At 45.8% G+C, this 21,251-nt stretch overlaps 1 protein-coding gene across 1 annotated transcript; it reads left to right on the plus strand.

Moving 5' to 3' along the window:
* The first annotated feature begins 277 nt into the window (after positions 1 to 277).
* Positions 278 to 18,485, plus strand: IVNS1ABP (influenza virus NS1A binding protein). Its single transcript, XM_086617604.1, is given in 18 exon segments — positions 278 to 393; positions 7,805 to 8,031; positions 9,370 to 9,496; positions 9,806 to 9,902; positions 9,905 to 9,974; positions 10,060 to 10,135; positions 10,406 to 10,579; positions 11,272 to 11,397; positions 12,799 to 12,865; positions 12,868 to 12,905; positions 15,039 to 15,165; positions 15,703 to 15,927; positions 16,083 to 16,204; positions 16,474 to 16,567; positions 16,570 to 16,596; positions 16,687 to 16,818; positions 16,954 to 17,127; positions 18,024 to 18,485. Coding segments are annotated over 16 exon segments (1,923 nt in total). The 5' UTR covers positions 278 to 393; positions 7,805 to 8,031; positions 9,370 to 9,385; the 3' UTR covers positions 18,287 to 18,485.
* The last annotated feature ends 2,766 nt before the right edge of the window (positions 18,486 to 21,251 follow it).

Genomic DNA, 21,251 nt, shown 5'->3' on the forward strand with positions numbered 1-21,251 from the left:
TCCCGCTCCTCCCGCGCGGGTTTTCCCGCCCCGCGGCCGCTCCCTCCGCGGCGGCCCCGCCACCTGCCGCCGACCCGCTCCGCTCCGCGGCCGGACTCGTTTCTCGGCGGACCGCGGCCGCCCTGCCTCAGCGCCGCCTCCCGCCCGCCCCGCCGGAGGCGGAGGGTTCCGGCGCGCAGTGCCGCGCCAGCGCAGGCGGTGCGGCCGCCGCTCTGCTCTGCCGCAGCGGTTGATCCGTCGGCGCCGCGCCCGCGCTCTCCGCTCCGGCCGCCTCACCTCGCTCTCCCTGCGCCCTCCGCTCCCTCTTCCCGGTGGGCTGCGGCTGCGTCTCCGCGTCGGCTTCCCCCTCAGGCTTTCAATATGAACGGCATCGTCTGCGCTGAGAGGCACCAGGTACGGCGGGGCGTCCCAGGCGGCCGGCCCGAGGCGGCTGGCGGCGGCTGGGAGGGGAAGGGAAGGGAAGAGAAGGGAAGAAGGAGCGGCGGCGTGGCGAGGGAGGGCGGGGTGGGCAGCGGCCATGAGGCCGGGGGCGGCCGGGAGCTGCGCTTCCCTTCGCCTCGTCGGCCCCGCCGCTCTTTGTTCCCCGCTCGGCGCTGGCGCGGGGGGCGGCGGCGGCCCGGCCGGCCGGCCCGTTCCCTCCCCGCGCCCTGGGCTGGAGGAACGGGAGCCCTTCAGGCTCCGCGGCTTCTTGTGGCTCGAAGTTGCCGCGCTCAGGCGGGGCGAAGTTGTGAAAATGGCCGCGGTGGCCCCAGATCGGTTGACTGGGCGGGGGGGTTACCGCGGGGTGGGGGCTCCGGAGGCGGCTGGAATGTCGCGTACCCCCTCCCTCCCACCTCCCATCCCAGAAAATCAGACCTTCCCCGCACCGACAGGGATTGTTCCAAGGTCAGGCGCTGCCTGCGCGCCTTCCCAAGCGCCGCGCCGCCACCGCGGAGTGGCACCTCTCTTAAACCCTTCAGAGTGAGCGAGGAGGGGAAGGGAACCGCGGAAATCCTGGGCTTTTGGTGGAAAAAACAGCCGTTTCGGGGCGAAGAACGTAATATCGTGACCCTCCCTGTCGTCTCTTCCAGTTCTAGGAAATAGGCGATAATGCAGCGAGAGCAGGGGCTGTCGGGCCGCGTTAGCGCGTCTGGAGAAAGGTGATGGGGATGAATGGCCAGAAGAGGGTTCTGTTTTTTTTTTTTTTTCTTTTTTTTGAGGAGGAGAGGGTGGGAGAGAAGTACAGTGTTTCCTGCCTGCGTGCACAAATTCCCAGCAGCTTTTTAGAATTTTCGGAGGTGCTTCAAGGTCGAAAATATCTTGGCATTGGCAGCTTCACTGTTCCTGACTCCCAGAGACATAAAAACTGAGTTGGTTACAGTTTGACGCAGGGTGGAAAAACCTTGACGAAGTGAGAGGCGAGGCATCCGAGTTCTGTACTGAGGAGAAGGAGAGCAAGACTGAACGGTGATAGAGTGGTGGAAATTCAGTATCTCCATCTTTGTCGTGGTTTGTGAAGGGGAGGATTTGTTTCTTTCCAGTGATGGGTGTGTAGACACCACATTTTTTCTCTTCTCTCAGGGATCTCCAGAATAAACCAAGCAGGATGTGGTGCTTTGTTGTGAGATTGGTTTAATTTTAGAAAGCGAGTTTCGTAGCCACAAGCCTAACTCCTGGAGCACAGGATGCAACAGCCAGGGAATACTTTCCACTTAGGAAACAGTACTTCAGCTACTGTAAAGAGGTCTAATTTTGTTTTCCTCAGCTTGAGTTCTTAAGGAGCAGGAGATGATAAGAAAGGCAAAAACTGCCCAGAGTGAGGGGTGGGAGACAAAGACAACACACAAACGAAAACACCACCAGTTTGCTGGTTGTGTGACAAACATTTGAAGAACTGTGGGAAGTGTGTGTTAGTGGGAAAAAGAAACCCTTATGGAGGGAGAGGAAAAAAAAGGAAAGAGCTCGGATTTTAAGAGAGTGCATGTGAGGCAGAAGGTAGAAAAAGAGGTGTAGATAAAGACTGTGACAACAACAAAAGAAGTGTAACATGGAAAAGGAGAACAGGGAACACAGAACCGGTGTGGAAAGGAGATGTAATGACCAGTGCTGAGACTCGGTGAAACAGTATATCCAAAGCAGTGTATCAGGTAGCATTAGAAGCCAGTACTAAATGGGCAAGCTGGTGTGTTACAGCTGAGAGTTGTCTTTGAAAGAGCAGTGACATTCAAGCATAAAACCTGTTTCTCATGAATTTTTTAAGTCTGCATACATAAGTGTGTGTTTGAAAGAGCTCTCTGGAGAACAGTCCAAGTATTACGTCTTCTTGGACTGCATGTAAAAGATTTCGGAAAATGTTTAGAGAACTCTTCTCTTGCCCTTCAGTTCTTAACCAGTGATGGCAAATGTTCTATCCCTCTACTCACTGTTGGGGTGGGAGCACAACTGAGGTTGATTTGCAGCGAAATAGAACAATTTTTGTTTTACAGCTCACAGTTGCCAATGAGACTAAATCTTTAGTGGAAAAGAACTGAAAAGTGAATATGCAAACCAAAATTGATATAAATTCTATGAGCCTTATTTAAATCACTGATGTAAAGAAGTTGAGCCTGTTTAGTGCTGTAAAGTATGTTGATGCATGTGTTGGTTCGTGATGTTTTGCCCAAATGCAAACTCAGGCATGAAAAGATCACGTGTTTTTACCATAAATAGATGCCAAAGTAGGAAAGAAAATTTTTCAGGACGTCTGGTTTTATCTTCTGATACAGGTAATGGACTATGAGTAGTCGTAGGTGTGACCTACATTTCTTCTGCACTAGGCTGTGGAAGGCCGGAAAGCCCACAGCAACTAAAAAGCACCAACTGTGGTGTTAAATTCCACTTTTGTTTCACTGTACCAACAAGTGTCAATCAACTGTCCATCATTATATCAACAAACACTGACTTTTAATCAAGAGATTAAAAAGCGTTTCCCCCAAGTTAGTGTTTTACTTGTGAAGTGAAGAGGCAATGCCTTCATCTGACAAAAAAGTTTGTGCAAAATTGGCACAAAGTAAGGGCTTTGTTTACTTTCTTAGTAACTGCTGCACGTGGGAAGTACCAGCGGCCTATACTGGAGACGAGAACTCTCGGATGGGAGGAAAAATAAATATTAGCTGTGTTGTTAGGTCATGGGCAAGGTGACTTCTGCCTCAGCGTGCGGCTCTGCGACCTGTCTCCTTGGTCCCTCACCTGAGACCACAGCCCGTGGCAGCAGCTCTGCAGTGCAGTGTCCAAGGGCACGATTTTAGGGTTTCAAGCTCAGAGAAATTCAACAGTAATCATCTTGTGGAATGTTTTCTGCGGAGAACGACTGCTTAAAAAAAAATGGGGATGAAGAGAACCTAAATTCTAAACACAATGAACAATTCAAAGTGTAGTAGTTGTGACGTTTATTGGCATATTTCAGTAGTATTTACATTTGTGAGATACGTGTGAAGAGGACAGTGGAGTGAAGGGTGAGAACACTTAGTATTGTTGTTTAGGTGAACCTTTTTCAATGCATCTTTAAATGTAAATGGAAAGATGAGTTTAAAAGGGGGAAATTTCTCTTCTGGAGTCAGTTACACGGAGTGAATTACCTCTGAGTGTTGTGAATCTTTCATGGTCCAGTGGTTACATATATGTAGCAAACACAAATCTCGCGCTGCGTGACAGTGAGTGTTCAGGAAACATGGTCATTAGACCACTGTTGTGTTTAAATGGAGCAACTGGGGCAGATGTTTGAGTCCTGGCATTCCTCCACTGTGTTTAGGTACATGACACCCAGGATGATTGACTCCTGAGTGAAGGTGGTGCCTCCAAGCTCAGCACCAGCACCCATCTTCAATATTAAACTAGAATGGAAATCCAGAGTTTCTATGTCGCTCTTATTTTTTGATTCATTTTAAAAACAAGTGCAGGAATTAGGCCTGCTCTCAAGTAAGAATTTTCCCAAATGGAATATGTTGTTCCCACTCTGCAATGCTGATTCTGTAGCTTTAAGATGTTGAGTTGCGTTCGATGGAGTTTGAAAAATAATGATTCAGAGGCATCAGACTTCATACTTTGCCTAGCCAACAGTGTGAACATCACACTTGATTTAAAAAAAATAAAAATCCTGGAAAATTTAATAAAAAAGCTGTGGGCAGTTCTTGGGGTGGTGAGCTAGAAGGGAGTATAAGCAAAGGGAGAGAGGAAGGTCATGACAAAAAGTTATTTAGATGCTTAAAATAATTTAAGGAATTTGTTTGCAATACTTGTTTATAACCTTTAAAGCAGAAATACAGCTTTCTCGGCTTTTCATTGCATTTTGGCTGATTGTTTGCTTTTTGTTGTAGCAGTAGTATACCAAAGCAAAAAGAAGGCAGAAAGTGATCAATGTGCTTGTGCTGTTTAGTGCCATCTTGAGTAGTACTAGCCATGCTTCACACACACAGTATTGAAACTTGGTGGCAATAATTAAGACATCCAAATTCCCAGATATTCAGATCGCACCGTACTGTTAGGTGCATAAGTGCAAAATGTGTGGTTTGGACCTCAAGCCCAAAGGAGGACTTTAAAAGACTAATCTTCTGTTTCAATCCAGAATTATTTTGAGTGCCCTTTATAGGTCTTGAAGGCCGTCAGCAGAGTACACCAGACAAAGTTAATACACTGCACTTGAAATAAGGTTCTTCCGTCACAGCAGAACATGACAGAACGTGCCCGGAGATGTAAACTGAGCGAGGATGATTCTGGAATTTAGCTGAAATTGTTTGAATAGTTGTCGTGTAACTCAAAAATCTCCCCAAAGCCTCACTACTGGTTAATTAACAGCAATTCCGATGAATATTGAAGAGAGGAATGCGTAACGTGGTGCAGGAGCAGACGGGTGGCCTGTTTATCTGCACTGTGGCAGTGATGTATGTTTAATTTGTTTTGGTAAGTGTGGACCTCTGCTTGGTTAACAGAACCTCTTTGAGAGATGGGGCAGTGAGAAAATCAGAATCACAGAATGGTTTGGGTTGGAAGGGACCTCAAGACCATCTCGTTCCAACCCCCCTGCCATGGGCAGGGACAAAAGACTGGTTTAAAGATGCTCTGATGTGCCACGTGTCGCGTTCTGCTCAGAGGCAAGCAAGTGGCGGTGGGGTTGGTCCCAGCCTTTCCACCAAACTGGTCTGACGTTGCACCGAGCACCCGGTGCAGCTCCTGCATGGAGCTCTGGGCTTGTCTCCCTCAACTTGCCTTGGTAGATGCCCGCTGTAGCTTGCGTTTGGCTCGGTCAGTTTAGCCATCATGTCTGGATGCTTCTGCAGTGGAAGTGGAGGGTTTAAAATGGGAAATGATAAAGTCAGAAGTCTCTTAGTGATACTTTTCTTGTAGACTCGTGGATAGTCTTGGTGAAGTGTAACTTCCAATAGCTTCTTCTAAGTTAATTCACTGCAGCGCTTGTGTTGAAATAATATCTCTGCATCTTTGAAGATGAGAACGTTTCAGATGAGGTGAATCTGTTTGTAAGAAGTGAAGCGTTTTGTTTGCTTTAGAAACCGAAATGGTTATAGTAGTTGCACCAAGAAGAGAAGTGTTGGCTTACAAATACTCAGTTAAGTAATATTTGATAAATAGATCTTGGGTTGCATTTTGGAACTTGCCGGTGCGATTACAAAAAGAACATGCATTTAATCTGTGGAAATTTTTTCCTAGCAAAGTGTGCTGAAATTAGAGTGTGGTGTAGGAAGTTGTAGTCCCTGGAGGAGCGTTCCCGTAGCCCTCCCTGCATGAGGGGGTACTGTGTCCCAGACACTGCTGCTCTGGAGCAGTTGTTTCCTGCTTTATGTGTGTGTCTTCATGTCTGTTCTAGTAGCCAAACTTCACTGAGATTTCATTCTTTCTACCCAGTTATCTCTTGCCGAAGTAGTTCATCTTCAGGGTTGCAAGAAGCTGTTAAGGATGGAAGCCTTTGGGCCACCACAACCCCCTGCAGCGTTACAGGCTTGGGGAAGTGTGGCTGGAAAGCTGCACAGCAGAGAAGGATCTGGGGTGCTGGTTGACAGCCGAGTGAACATGAGCCAGCAGTGTGCCCAAGCAGCCAAGAAAGCCAACGGAATGCTGGCATGGATCAGAAACAGTGTGGCCAGCAGGAGCAGGGAAGCAATTGTCCCCCAGTACTCAGCACTGGTGAGGCCACACCTGGAGTACTGTGTCCAGTTTTGGGCCCCTCACTTCAAGAAGGACGTTGAGGTGCTGGAGCAGGTTCAGAGAAGGGCAATGAAATTAGTGAAGGGTTAAAGAACTTGTCCTGTGAGGAGCAGCTGAGGGAGCTGGGACTGGTCAGTCTGGAGAAGAGGAGGCTCAGGGGGGACCTTATTGCTCTCTACAATTACCTGAAAGGGAGTTGTAGGGAGATGGGGGTCGGTCTCTTCTCCCACGTTACGAATGACAGGACGAGAGGGAATGGCCTCAAGTTACACCAGGGGAAATTTAGGTTAGGTATCAGGAAGAATTTCTTTCCAGAGAGGGTTGTGAAGTATTGGAACAGGCTGCCCAGGGAGGTGGTGGAGTCCCCATCCCTGGAGGTGTTTAAAAACCGTGTGGATTTGGTGTTGAGGAACATGGTTTAGGGACCCTGACAGTGCAGGGTGAGTAGTTGGACTCAATGATCTTGAAGGTCTCTTCCAACCAGACGATTCTATGACTCTATGAAGCACTTTCCCTGCTCTGCTACGCTGTGGGATAATGCCCACTGCCGCTCTGGAGTCAGCCTCGTGCTGGAGCTGCTGATCTGCTTAGAGACCAAAGGGGGTACAATTCCTGACGAAACCATCCCGTGTGTAAGCGCTGGCCAAGCAGAGTTGCGAGGCTCTCTTGTCTACAATGTAGGTGACGCTTAATTTTTGAGGAGGAGAAACGAGCTGCACCTATTTTTAGGAAACCTGATTCCCAATGTGGCATTTAATCTGTCGATACAAATATAGTTTTGAACTGTGGCGGGGAACTCAAGTGGATGAAGTGATTGATGTTTTCCTGAGGTGGCATCAGGGTCATGGAAAGTTCCAGAGTGGGTGTTTGTTGCCTGTTCCCTCCCCACTGCTGCTCCTCCTCCTTCTCTCCCCTCCCTGAAAAAGCCTGGTATAAAGAGCCCACCCACAGGCACAATCCCAACAAAGCTGCCCCAGTCTGCACTGGTGCTGCAGAACCTGACCAGAACTTAACAGATTCTGTTCACAGGGGAGCAAAGAGACTTTTCATCGAAGAAAGTCACCATCGAAATAGTCATTTCTGACTTTATCATTTTTTTGGAAGTACCGAAGGCTGGAGACATGCCCAGTCATTTCAGACGTATCCTTAATTCATCTTCAGTCCATTTTAGGCATTCAGTAGAAGAAGGATATAAGTAGATGAGCACAGGAAAAGGTAGGAGGCGTGTGGATTGGTTTCTTCTTTAAAATTCAGTCGTTTTTGTTGTGTTCCTTCAGAGTTACCTACTTGTGTAAGAAGCGATAATGATCTAGATGTAGAAGTGCTGAAGGTTCGAGTTGGTAAGGAATTGTCTAAAAATGGGATTCAGCTGTTCTGACCTTTTCTCTAAGCCCTAATTCAGCCAGTTTCTTGTCTCCGTGGGTGTAAAAATGGATGTGGTGGCCCTCTCGCTAGGCACGAGAATGTATTGGTGTCAGTATGGAATTTTTTCCGGCTGTTTTATTTTTGTGAAGAAAAAACTGTTTGTTTGGGTCAGGAACTTCTACTTTAAGAGACTTAAAATTCATCCGAAATACATGGTACTACTATCTATTGTCCGTCTTTGAGAACTTCTCCTTTCTTGCAGGTTATCATGCATGATTATCACAGAAGAAATTCATGTCTATAGCTCTTAAGGACTTCATTACATCACCTTCAAGCCTGATAGTTTTGGAATCACTCTGCTTTTGCATTTCAACAAACATCTTCCCTACCAGAAGATACCGAAACTGAGGTGCTCCGGTTTACCACAGTGATACCATTGGATTATTTCGAGATCTCCCAGTTAACAATTTACAGTAAGATATTTGCTAGGTAAGTTGATACCGTTAGCTGCGTATACAGTGGTTGATATTCCTCCTGAAATCCCGTGACTTTAAAACCTTGCTGCCCTTTTCTTTTTTTTTTTTTTTTTTCCAGTAAAGCACAAAAATACAAATTGATAATCATCAATATACAAATTGATAATCATCTCCGAAACTGAGATTATTGTTGCCAGTTTAGGGTCAAATGCTGTTCAGCAGTAAGTGAATTCCAACAGATTAACACTAGAATTCTTTGTGTGGGGCTCGCTACTTCTATTAGGTTTCTGCCATCCACTTCTTCTATTTTGGGGGGTTTTCTTGTTTAGTCTGATCTTCAGAATTTTCTTAAACTTCAGATGGAACTGTAAATTGTTGCTGGTAACATTATTAGCATCCTCCGTATTATTTCCTCTGAAATTGTTGAGGAAAGTATACTTTGCATATGTTAGCAGCTCACACTTACAAATGTGATTGATTATTTTTTAAAAAATTATTATTTCAAATTCATTAGGCTGCCTCTGGTCATATTTTAGTATTCTTAATTAGCTTCCTATTTATAAAGTGGTCTTTCCTAAAAGTGTTTAGCTAAAAGAATCAATTCAATAACTGTAAAATAGCCTCCGAATTCAAAAGTTAGTTTCCTGAAGTTATTTTTCCAGTCTTGGTCCAATTTACCTGCAGTGATATGTTTGTATATGGGCAAGATCTTCAGGGGAAGTTGTTCTAGCTTCATGATGACTTAAAAAAAACTGGTCATTGTCCAGAACATTTTTAATTCTGTCTGTTTTTTTGGTGCTAATGTTGTTTCTTGACTTCCAGCTACTCTAAAATGTTTAAGTCATTACTCATTAAATTAAACAAAAAAAATTATTTATATAGCTATTCTTCTACTTCACTAGTTACTTGAAATTAGCAGTTCTTGTTTTCAGTGTAGCTGGGTTTGGGTCTGTGCAAAAAATGAAGCTGAACAGTGAAGAAAATAGTGATGAATCTCCCAAACCTGATCTTTATAGAGGGGAATAAAGCTTCTTTTTAATCCAGTGGCTTCCACCTTGCTCTGATGGAGCTAGCACAGGTTCAGCATGTAGTTTTGGAGCTGATATCTACTGAAGTGATGTGGATAAGTTAAAAGTTGTGGCCTCACTCTCTCAAAATCATTAATCCGGTCAATCCAGTGGATTGTTGTCCACGTGTACTCACCAGCAGTAGCACTGTTGTAGGCTTTTTTTTTTTGAGATGATTTTTTAAAAAATTCCCCATGAATGTTAGTTTGCAAACAATGCGTTAATAGTACTTCTGTACTGAAGCAAAATGTTGGATCTCTAAACTTTATACCTTCTGTTTTCAGCTAGACCAACACCAAAATGATTCCTAATGGATATTTGATGTTTGAAGACGAAAACTTCATTGAGTCATCTGTTGCCAAACTAAATGCCTTACGTAAAAGCGGTCAGTTCTGCGACGTCCGTCTCCAGGTACCTTTCTTCTGTCCCAGCATGGTGGTTGAATGCAGTGGGTGTTTTGTTGCGCTGTGTGATGCTCATAGATTGTGAAGCATGAGGTTTTTAGAATCTGATTTTTCTGAAAAAAATGCAGATGTTTAAAATAATAAAAAAATCAGATATACTTGGAGAGAAGTGATGCTGACGCTTTTTCAGCTGATGTAAATTGGAGACTGTATTGAGTTGAAAAATTGAACTGTGACATTCACTTGGGTGGGCCTTTATGTACTTGAAAAACATTTTTACCAGCATGTGGGTTTCTTACTTGTGTTTTCCATAAAGGTATGCGGACACGAGATGTTGGCACACCGAGCCGTGCTGGCTTGCTGCAGCCCCTACCTGTTTGAAATCTTCAATAGTGATAGTGATTCTCATGGAATTTCCATGTTAAATTCGATGATCTCAATCCAGAAGCTGTTGAAGTTCTGTTGAATTATGCCTATACTGCTCAGTAAGTAGTTTCCATGGAAACTAGCGAGAGGAGATTTTAATTTTGAAGAATCCGAATAGCGAAGATAAATTTCTTTCTTTAATAGGTTAAAGGCTGATAAAGAACTGGTGAAAGATGTATACTCTGCAGCGAAGAAGTTGAAGATGGAAAGAGTTAAGCAGGTACAGTTCTCGGCTGTGTTGGGGTGTAATGAAACCTGAGCATCTGTGGGAGTGCCAAGTGAAAAAAGCATCATCCACAGACTCCTGGGAGAGCTTGGTTTAATGTTGCCTTCCGTAGGAATACACATATATTTCATTTACAGCCCTATGATGGGGGGATGACAAGAGACAGTCGCTGTTCTGCAGCTAGATATGTTGGGATGGACAATTTGAACATAGAAAAATCTCATCTACTTGTAAACTAAGATGCAGCCTTTTTTTTCTTGAAAGGTTTGTGGTGACTATTTGCTCTCCAAGATGGATGTTCAGAGCTGCATCTCGTACCGAAACTTTGCAAGTTGTATGGGAGACTTGCGTTTGTTGAACAAGATCGATGGCTACATTCAGGAACATCTTTTGCAGATTTCAGAACAGGAAGAATTTCTCAAACTTCCACGGTTAAAGGTTAGCTTAAGTTTCTAGACTTCCTTGTGCTCTGTGATTTCCAAAAAGCAACCCAAGGAACAACTGTCACAGCTTCCTTTTAGGGAGTAGGAAAACTTTGTTTTCTGACTTTTACCAACAAGAAAATTCTGAATCTGTGTAATATTCATAGAGTGGTTTGGGTTGGAAGAGACCTCAAAGATCATCCAATTTCAACCCTGCTGCCATGGGCAGGGGCACCCTCCACTACACCAGGTTGCTCAAAGCTTCATCCAACCTGGCCTTGAACACTTCCAGGGATGGGGCAGCCACAACTTCTCTGGGCAACCTGTCCCAGTGCCTCACCACCCTCATTGTAAAAAATTTCTTTCTTATATCCAATCTAAATCTCCCTCTTTTGATTTAAAGCCACTTGCCCCTTGTCCTGTCACTACACACCCTTGTCCAAAGCCCCTCTCCGAGTATATTCATAGTACTGTGAACCTTAACTGAGAGAATACACACTCTCCTGCTTTCTGAGCATAAAAGATAACCGCAGTTGTACTTAAACGTGCTCCCTGGTTTCAGTGGCCCAGGTTTGAAAGCTCCTCGTAGATGGTGTTTTCCAGCTCTGTGATAAAGTGAGAGTGATGGTCACTGTGTGAAGTACAGCATGCTACAAGTACCAGGGTAATACCCGTAGAGTAAATCATCCTTTCCTCTTCTAATTCCAGCTTGAAGTAATGCTGGAAGACAATGTTGGCCTACCCAGCAACGGCAAACTGTACACAAAGGTAATCAACTGGGTACAGCGCAGCATCTGGGAGAATGGAGACAGCCTGGAAGATCTAATGGAAGAGGTTAGTCTTTAAGAAAATGGGATTAAACATCTTTTTTAAAACAAACCAAAACAAAAGCCAATATGAAGGATGATCCCTTTTTTCTTTTATATTTTTTTTTAATTATTTTTTTTTCATTTTTTTAACTATGACCCTAAAGAATTTAAATTTTACTGTAGGTACCCCTAAGCTGAGAAACTGGGGGGGGTGTTCAGGTGAGCTGAATGAACTGTTCAGTCTGGTCTTCCGCTTTCCTTTTTTGCTCACTGTGTGCTGTACAGTAACCTCCAAGTGGCATGTATCTTGCTTTAGAACTGGGAGGTGGTACTGAAACTTGCCGTAGATTCGTGATGTTTCCCTCTGCAGGTTTTGCTTGTAAATGCCAAGTAGGTAAAAGCTTCTAATGGTTGTTCCTCCCCGTTGGTTTATCTCCCCATAGGTTTATTAACAAACTAGGATTCCAAGGCTGAAGAACCAGAAGAAACCTCAAGTGTATTGACACGTACAGAAGCAGCAGTCCTGCCCCAGTTCTCCTAAGAAAATCCGCTGTGGGCAGAGAACGATGATGATGATTTAATGGTGTTTACTTACTCCTTTACAGGATACATTATTTTAAAAGTTGTGTGTTATTGAATGGCTTTACTCGTGAATACTAACGCTAGATGTAGCCTGGGCAGTGTTTAATGGAAAAATTAGCGGGGAGTCTAAATTTTTAATTGGCTGGAGAAAATGGACTTTACAAAAACCCGTGAAACGTCAGCATTTTCCCAGTTTGTTACCACAAGCACGATAGATCTTCGGAAACAGTTGTATAGGCAAAAGTACCTGTTGATACTGTCATATATTCTCAAGTGTGTATTTCCTTTTGGAGTAACTCGTTTTAAAAAGCGTTGATGGTGTTGAAATTCAGATGCGTTTCACTGAAACGGTTTGCATCTGATGTTTAGCTGTGGACAGGAGTTTCCTCCAGAACTTGAATTTGTCTTGTCCTCCCTCATCCCCTTACCTTTCTCTTAGAGTCCACTCCTGGCTCCTCTGAACTTTTTTTGATCGAGATAAATATGTGTATTTTTCAAAGCAGAAAACTTGTTTGCGGGGCTAACGAAAATGCTTGCATGAGATTGTGAATTTGTGTAATTCTGCAAATTAATGTGCCTCTTGCCTGTCTAATGTTTCTGTGCTGGAAAAAAACAGTAGAAGTCCTTGGAAAACGAAGATTTCTCTCAAGCCGAGAAAGTAAAGAACCTCCATCCCATGTTTGAAGATTGCCACCATGACATCTGCTTCCTTTTAGTTTTGTCCTTCTGCTAGATTGAGATGAGATGACGAGAAGTATGCTGGCCGCTGCCTTTTGTAACCTGCCTGTAGCTAAGGAGCAATGGCGACAGTAGCCACATGGGTATTCTGTTGTTGTTTTTGCAGGTTCAAACGCTGTACTACTCAGCTGATCACAAGCTGCTTGATGGAAATCTGCTAGATGGACAGGCTGAGTGTATGGCAGTGATGATGACCACATTCAGTTTGTGCAGGTACAAATTGCAGACAGCCTGAGGTAACCCCAGATGGACTGGAGCCAGTTTACAGCACACCTGAAGTCTGGTGTTCTGCAGCAGGGAGAGCAGCGGAGCTTTACCGGGGGAATACGTGATGAGGAGGTGTCCTGTCGTGGAGGCCACGAGTTAGTCTCTGCTTCTGGTTCCTCAGCAGACTGCCTCGAAGCCTTGGCAAACAGAGTGCTTTAGGTTTGGCTTCAGAATAAATAAACGAAAGAAGAGTAGAAAAAGCAGTCAGCTGTGGCTTTGTCGAGATACTCAAGAGACTAAGGAACTGTGGACCGCGTGGCTTGCGGTGGAGAATGGCTGATGCTCCTGTTAAATTTGGGCATGGGAAAAGATTCCAGACATAAGTTCGAATCCTTCGGCTGCCAGCGTCCGTTTCTTTTGTTCAGCTGCGCGGGGTAACGTGCAGCAGAGATTTTTAATAAGCAGCAGGAGGTAACTTTGGATCTAGAGGCAGCCGATGCTTTGACTGTGTACAAATCAGTCTTGTGCTTTTTCAGATTTTGAGATTTTATTTATTTTTTTTTTTTTTTGGTTCCAGCCAGATACGTAATTATTTTCAATTCCTGAAAAACACACAGCTCAGCACAATGGAGGCTGTGTAAGAAACATAGAATAAAAAAGAGCTAAGAGATGCAAGTTATCAGTTGCTTTATACAAATCAAGGTTGTTTATATTCACTGAGTTAGAAGTTACAAGAAATATTGTAATATTTAACTCCCAGCAGCGGAATGTGCTGATAGAAAAAGTAGACTTCTTGAAATTTTTTAGCTACTTTTATGTAAAACACTCTCCGTCCCAGGATGTGGACTGTAGAAGTGAAATGAGAGGAAAATGAAAGCCAGCTAATTTTCTAGTTGTCTTAATCATTTTTAGTAAACCTTCAGACGTCACTACCTCAGGATACTGCTCCATGTAATACTTAAAAGCTGAGAAGCGAATGTTCAAAAAGTTCATTTTGTATATAAGGCCAAGAGTTCTCAACTTGTTCTTTTTTTAAATCCTTTCTGATAATAAGAATTTCCAACTTCAGAAATTCCAAACAGTTGAAAGAATTAACACCAGCAAACCCATAGATAGCAGTTCTGGAAAAATGGGTGACTTTTAAATTTTTGAACTAGCAGAAGTTTGCAATTTCCTGTGACTGTTGAGGCGATTTCAGGATAAGAGAGTAAGCTCTTAATTGGCTGAAGGTTCAGAAATAACAAAAAAGCTCCTCCACAGATGATTTGGTTTTCATGGTGAGCCCAGTATAGCGCTCAAACTCCTCTGTGTAAGGTCATCTATGAGTTAGATGATTATTTTGGAAGCTGTAGGATAATTTCTGTAGGGATCACACTCTGGGGAACTGCAGGCATTGCAGACTGGCAATGTGGTCGTAAACTTTGCTGCTGGACAGGACCTGGAGAACGTTAACTTTTCTGTTTGGTTCTTAGGGTTCAGGAAAAGCCTGAACGACCCAGCCAGCTGTGCGGTGTAGTCTGAAATGTGAAATTCTGGGGGTTTTCTTAATTGAGCAGAATCACGTAAGCTGCAGAATAAATGTAATTGAAGAGGAAACGAAAGCAGAAATCTCCCGTTAGTGAGGAGTATCAAGGGAAGTAAAATCCAAGAAACAGCTAATCTGAGCCGAGAGAGGAACTGAGGCGAAATTAATGTCTTCAGGGAATGAAGAGAATAGTTAATTCACTTCCAAATAGCATTATATAATTAACTCCCGTTCCAGAAGCAGAGCTTGTGAGAGAGGCTTCAGCTTGTAGATCGCTTCCTCCAAAGGCATGCAGTGTTTCCATAGATTGAAAAATCTTGCTGGGAATGCATCTCTCTTCTGGGAATCGGATGGATTTCTAGTCAGACCCTGGCAGGATGAAGGTGAAGTCACAGGAGGAAGCAAGTGCCAAGAGAAGGCGTAGGGTGGCTTTTGGCCCCTGTTGCTGAGCGGGCGAGACGTTCTGCTGAGAATCGAGGTGTGCTATAAACGATGCTCTGCGCAGGTGGTAGATGAAGCGTTCTCTTGAGTAGTTACTGTCAGCTCAGAGAAGCAAAGGTAGAAGGAGGTGTAGTCTCTGGCTAGGTTTCTGTAGCTGCCTTTTGATTTTGCAGAAGAAGCCCCCACGTGAGAATGATCACAAGCAGATTAGTAGCAGCTCCTCTGGAAGTCTTTCTCCGAACGCTACTGTTCAGAGTCCTAAACACGAGTGGAAAATCATTGCTTCAGAGAAGACATCAAGTGAGTAGCTGGGGCACGGTTTGTCTAAAAGATGCGGCTGGTGGTGTGTACCTGCTGCCTCTCACTCCCTGGGCATTTCCTTCAACATCTGTAAGAAAGGCAGAAGTGCTTTTTCTTACTGATGATGCAAATCGAGTAATTGGCCCAGTAATTGGTGGGACGTTTCTGGGGACAAACCAGGTTCACTTCCATCTCAGTTCCTTATCAACGGGGCCATCCCAGATCCCACGGTGTGTGTAATTCACAGAAAGCCCGAAGGAGACAAGCACTGTCTGATTAATTAACAGAGCTCCTTGCTGCGTGCGTGCGAGGAGACCTTCTCCTAGCGTGTCTTCAGAGTGCTGTCTTATGTTAATATTGTTTTAATAATCTAAAACTCGTATTTTTCAGTAACTAGCCTAACACTTGGAACCAGCAACCATAAAAACCCTAAAGTTTTCACACTTCATAAGGGGAGAAGCATAATCAGAAGCCCCTGGTTAGCATTCACCTAAGATGTCGTTCCATCAGCGGTCTCTCCTTTTCTCCTGGCGACAGGTAACACCTACCTGTGTCTCGCCGTGCTGGACGGCGTGCTGTGCGTGATATTCCTGCACGGCCGGAACAGCCCGCAGAGCTCTCCCACCAGCACCCCACGCCTGCTGAAGAGTCTGAGTTTCGAGCTGCAGCCGAACGATGTCATAGAGAAGCCCATGTCTCCAATGCAGTACGCCCGCTCCGGCCTGGGCACGGCCGAACTCAACGGCAAGCTCATCGCCGCAGGTGAAAAAAAATTAGTGATGATTCTTTATCAGCAACGTGGTCTGGGGGAGACAGCGGCACGGCCACGTGCGCTCTGTTGTAGAGTCAGTGGTGTTGACATGGGAGCGGTTCATGTTTGGGTACGTGGTGGTGGCATCTGACCTTTTGTGGTTTAGGTGGCTATAACAGAGAGGAGTGCTTGCGCACAGTGGAGTGCTACGATCCGCAGAAGGACGCTTGGACCTTCGTGGCGCCGATGAGAACGCCGAGGGCTCGGTTCCAGATGGCAGTTTTAATGGTGCGTGGTGGGTGGGGACGAGGTGAAACGGGACCTTGCGTAAACGGGGGGGGACAAACACGGCAAACTTTACAAAATTTTTGGCTTAGGGACGACCATGACAATGCAGGGTGAACAGTTGGACTCGATGATCTTGAGGGTTCTTCCAACCAGATGATTCTACGATTCTAAAATGGCAACACAAGTTGCTGAACTGTGGTTATTTACTGAAGTGCTTTGACTTGTTGTGTGCTTAGATGTGAAGAGGGTCTTTGTTTTCTTCCGTTTAGGGGCAGCTGTATGTGGTGGGTGGGTCAAACGGTCACTCCGATGACTTGAGCTGGAGAAATGTATGAGCCAGAATAGATGACTGGACTCCTGTTCCGAACTGAGAACTAATCGCTGCAACGCAGGTAACACGTCTGCAGTTGACCGACTGTTTGGGTTGGTTTTTTGAAATTGAGCCATTTATTAGCTTACTTATTATTCTCTTACCTGGATAGGAGTGTGTGCCCTGAACGGAAAACTGTACATTGTTGGTGGCTCAGATCCTTATGGCCAAAAGGGACTGAAGAACTGTGATGTGTTTGATCCCATAACAAAATCTTGGACGAGCTGTGCTCCCCTTAACATCCGTAAGTTTGTTGTGTAGTGTGGGAAGGCGGGAGGGGGGGAAGGATGATGGCAAAACAGCAGGTTTAAAACAAAACCAAACCAAAAAGCTTTTCAAATTTCGGTGCTGGGATGTAACTCGGGCTCTTTGATTGCAGGGAGACATCAGTCCGCAGTGTGTGAGCTGGGTGGGTATTTGTACATCATCGGAGGAGCGGAATCCTGGAACTGCCTGAACAGCGTGGAGCGTTACAATCCGGAGAACAACACCTGGACCCTGATTGCGCCCATGAACGTGGCTCGACGAGGAGCTGGAGTGGCTGTGCATGACGGTAGGATTCCGCAGGCTTCAGCAACCTCTCGTGCTCGAATTTTTCACGTTAAGCTACGAAGCAAGTAGAGCACACAGCCGTGTTCCCTCTCAGGGAGCAAACAATACAGAAAGAACCCTGCTAGGCCTCCAATTTTGATTAAAAACCGTAACAGAAAAGACTTGGTTTTGTCTTAGGCCATTCACCCCCACCTCTTTCTTTCCAAAACATCACCGTGCAGCTTCCAGAACATTTGTTTCAATTTGGACCTTGCACTTGCTTACTCTGAAATAACTTCCAGTTGCTCTAACGATCCGAGGGCTGGAACACGTCTGCTATGAAGACAGGCTGAGAGAGCTGGGGCTGTTCAGCCTGGAGAAGAGAAGGCTCCGGGGAGACCTTCTAGGAGCCTTCCAGTACCTAAAGAGGCTACAGGAAAGCTGGAGAGGCTTTGGACAAGGGTGTGCAGTGACAGGACAGGGGCAATGACTTTAAACTGAAAGAGGGCAGATTTAGATTAGATATAAGGAAGAAATTTTCCCTCTGAGGGTGGTGAGGCACTGGCACAGGTTGCCCAGAGAAGTTGTAGATGCCCATCCCTGGAAGTGTTCAAGGCCAGGTTGGATGAGGCTTTGGGCAACCTGGTGTAGTGGAGGGTGTCCCTGCCCCATGGCAGGGGGGTTGGAACTAGATGATCTTTGAGGTCCCTTCCAATCCGAACCATTCTATGATCAGGAGACCCAAAGCAGGTCGATACTGCAACTTCAGGCCTTGCGTAAGGCCAAAGTTTCAGATGGGAACTTCAGGTTTCCCTGAAGTTCCTCCTTTTGCCTTGGTTTGGCTCCCTGGAAGGAGGCTGGGTTTGGTGACGCGGCCGCTGCTTAGCGTGGGACATTCACTTTGTTTCCTCTCGACAGGAAAACTCTTCGTTGGTGGAGGCTTCGACGGCTCGCACGCGGTGAGCTGCGTGGAGATGTACGACCCTGCCAAGAACGAGTGGAAGATGATGGGAAGTATGACCACTCCGAGGAGCAACGCCGGCATTACGACGGTGGCAAACAGGATTTATGCAGTCGGGGGATTCGATGGCAATGAATTCTTGAACACGGTGGAAGTCTACAATCCGGAGACGAACGAGTGGAGCCCCTACACCAAAATCTACAAGTTCGAAGTGAATTAAATTCCCTTTCAAACTAACAGGTTTAGTGATGGAATTGTGTTTCGGTAGAGGTACACGGGAGTAGGGTCGGGAGGGCATAGACGTTGCCAACAGCAACACAGAGCTTTTGCATATTGCTATTAACGTGCTGTACATACTTGTTTTGGAGAGAATATCGAGATGAAGGGGGTTTTGTGTATTTTAGAACTTTGTTTTAGGGGTGTGTGTGTGTGTTGTTTCTTTTTTTTTAAAAAAAAAAGATTTTTTTTTCAAAGATAATGCAAAAGAAACTAGACTGGGCATATCATTTCAGGAGCTTCCCCCAGTGTTTATGTTTTGTCACTTTGCACACGAAATGACTTTTCCTGGAGGATGTGTTCTTGGGGCAGGAAGTTAAGATTTGTGGGGGATCATTGTTTTTCAGCAGGCCTTGGTTCTTCCTTCAGTAACTGGAACAATCTGTAACAAGAAGCCTTATTTAAATAGATATAATGGCTATTTTTTTTATTAAAAAAGCTGACACGCCTGCCGATACCTTATCTTTTATGATTGCCTTTTTATAACAGTTTTTATATACTCAGCAGAGTATTTTATCTGTTGAACACGAACAGCAGATAAATGGTTAACAAAGCAAAGAGACAACCTTGGAGAGCAGAGAGACTGAGTGGGAGAGCTTGATTTGCCCTGGACTCCAGCTGCTGAGCTTTTCCAAACTCTGCTACAACGTTGTAACTCAGTAGCAACACCTTCCCTAGAGCCAAGCAGCTTTCTGACCCTCTTGTAGCCGTGACTCTCCAGCACAGGAGAATTCCTTTGGGAGAATTCCTTGGGCTCCCAGTGTTTCGAGGGAGCCGCAGCGGTGCTTGTGTAGGGCAGTTTTGTTACTAGGGGTGAGCTACCATTTGTAAAACAAAAACTGAAGCGTGGGGGTTTTTCTCATGGTTTTTAACCTCTTGCCAGCTGGCAAGGCAAACAACTCATCTGATTAGTAACTGCCTTCAGTTTATTTTTCTAATATTAATTACAAGGGGTGATACACAAATAACGGGGTTGCGTTTGTGCTCGTAGTACCGTGGTTTAGTTCACTTCCTCGACGGATAAAGCGCCGGTGAGGATGACTCGTGTCCGACGTGTAGCGCTGCACATCTAACTCCCGGTGCCAAAGCCAGCACTGCCCGCTTGCTGCTGCTGCTGCAAACAATTAAAGGTACCTTTGGGCAAACCCTGGCACCACGGCACTGCTGTGACGCGTCTCCGTGTCCTTTTCTTTGCAAACGGGCAGCCTGCAGTCGGAGCAGAGGTTTCAAACAACGTAGGGTGTTCAACTGCCCCTGCTCTGGCTCAAGTTTGGGCTGAAGAGCAGAGAGGGGGCAAAGCTGCACTGCACCTGCTCCTGCCTGCACCCTGCAATGGGAGTGTTACCCTCCAGGATTAGGTGTCCAAGGCTCGGAGCATGTGGCCAGCACCCGGCTCCTACAGCACTACTGCTGTTGGCTCGGGCAGAGTAACCTACTTACAGGCTACTTAGATATCAGGGAAAATTTCTTTCCAGAGAGGGTTTGTGAAGTATTGGAACAGGCTGCCCAGGGGTGGTGGAGTCCCCATCCCTGGAGGTGTTTAAAAACCGTGTGGATTTGGTGTTGAGCAACATGGTTTAGGGACCCTGACAGTGCAGGTGAGTGGTTGGACTTGACCTTGAAGGTTCCAACCAGACAATTCTATGATTCAGGCTGCTCTTGGGATCAGTTTACTAAAAGCTCTGTGCAGCTTAAAACGGTGCTCCAGAGGTAGGTGAGCAAGGGGCCAAGCGAGCTTGAAGAAGAAGAAGGGTGTAAGTAATGCTGCAGTGAAAAGAAACACTTCAGTAGTGTTAGAAGAAACTCCATCTGCTCGTTCAGCTGTAGTCCTTGGCCCTAATCCAGCAGCTTTAGGAAATCGAGCCACCAGCCATGGCACTAATTTCAGCCACCATCACAGCCGCTGCTTGATTCAGGTCTTGCCCAGCTCCTGCCAGGGCTCTGCTGCAGGTTGTTCACCCCACGGCACACGAGGTCCTTCTGCTGAAGCGGGGCATGAGCAGGCTCCTGCGCATCTCCGCCATGGAGCAGGGAAACACCAGACCAAAGAGATGCAGTGACAGTTCCGAGCTGGAACACCGGGTGGGTTTGGGCAGGCCAGTGTGAGGGGAAGTAACAAAATTAGTTTAATCTGTGTCAGCTGATTAAAGTCTCTCTAAAGTAGACATGAGCCATGACAGCCATCGTGTGCTGGAGCCACCCCTTCCTGGAGCTGTGATACAAACCGCCAACATCAGCTTCTTTGAGTGTAACATACTTATCCACAACTGCGGGGTAACTCCTGGAATAAAAATCCTCCTCAAAGGGAATTTTGCTCCGAGGGCCACCCCACCGAGCGCGGCTCCCTGGCTTCCAGGTGCCTGGGGCCAGGGCTGCACTGCACTCGCATCCGCAGTAGTCTGGCAAAGTGAAAACAGAACTAGTCAAAGAATTAACCGCCTTTTACTGTAACAATAAATTAGATTTTTACAATCGAGATTTTTACAAATGCACATCCAAAAGTCAGTATCAAAATAAACGCTTCTAGAACTTTGCCAGTCGTCTCATCTCTGTACAGTCCCACCCGCACAAGAGGTGGCTTCCAAGGCCCACAGCAGCGTAGAAAATGGCTTTTAGAAAGTTTTCATGGACTTACAGCCGTTCGGAAAAGCAACAAACGGAGCGTTCTAACAGAGAGTTCACCTGGAGAGCAGGAGGAGGTGAGTCACTGAGGAAACCCCCCAGAGGGAAAACCCAAAAAAACCACTCCTGCCTTTGCCAGAGGAGACAGCAGAAGAGAGGCCGGGTTTTCCAAAGGAGCATTGCCAGCAGGTCCCGCTGCAGGAGGATGAGGTGGGTGTTTTAACAAAGGAAAAACATCACTTTCCTCCAGGACAAACACACCTGCATGGGGTCAGGTTTGGTTTTTT

This window comes from Tauraco erythrolophus, chromosome 10 (assembly GCF_009769465.1).
Source record: "Tauraco erythrolophus isolate bTauEry1 chromosome 10, bTauEry1.pri, whole genome shotgun sequence".
Taxonomy (NCBI): Eukaryota; Metazoa; Chordata; class Aves; order Musophagiformes; family Musophagidae; genus Tauraco; species Tauraco erythrolophus.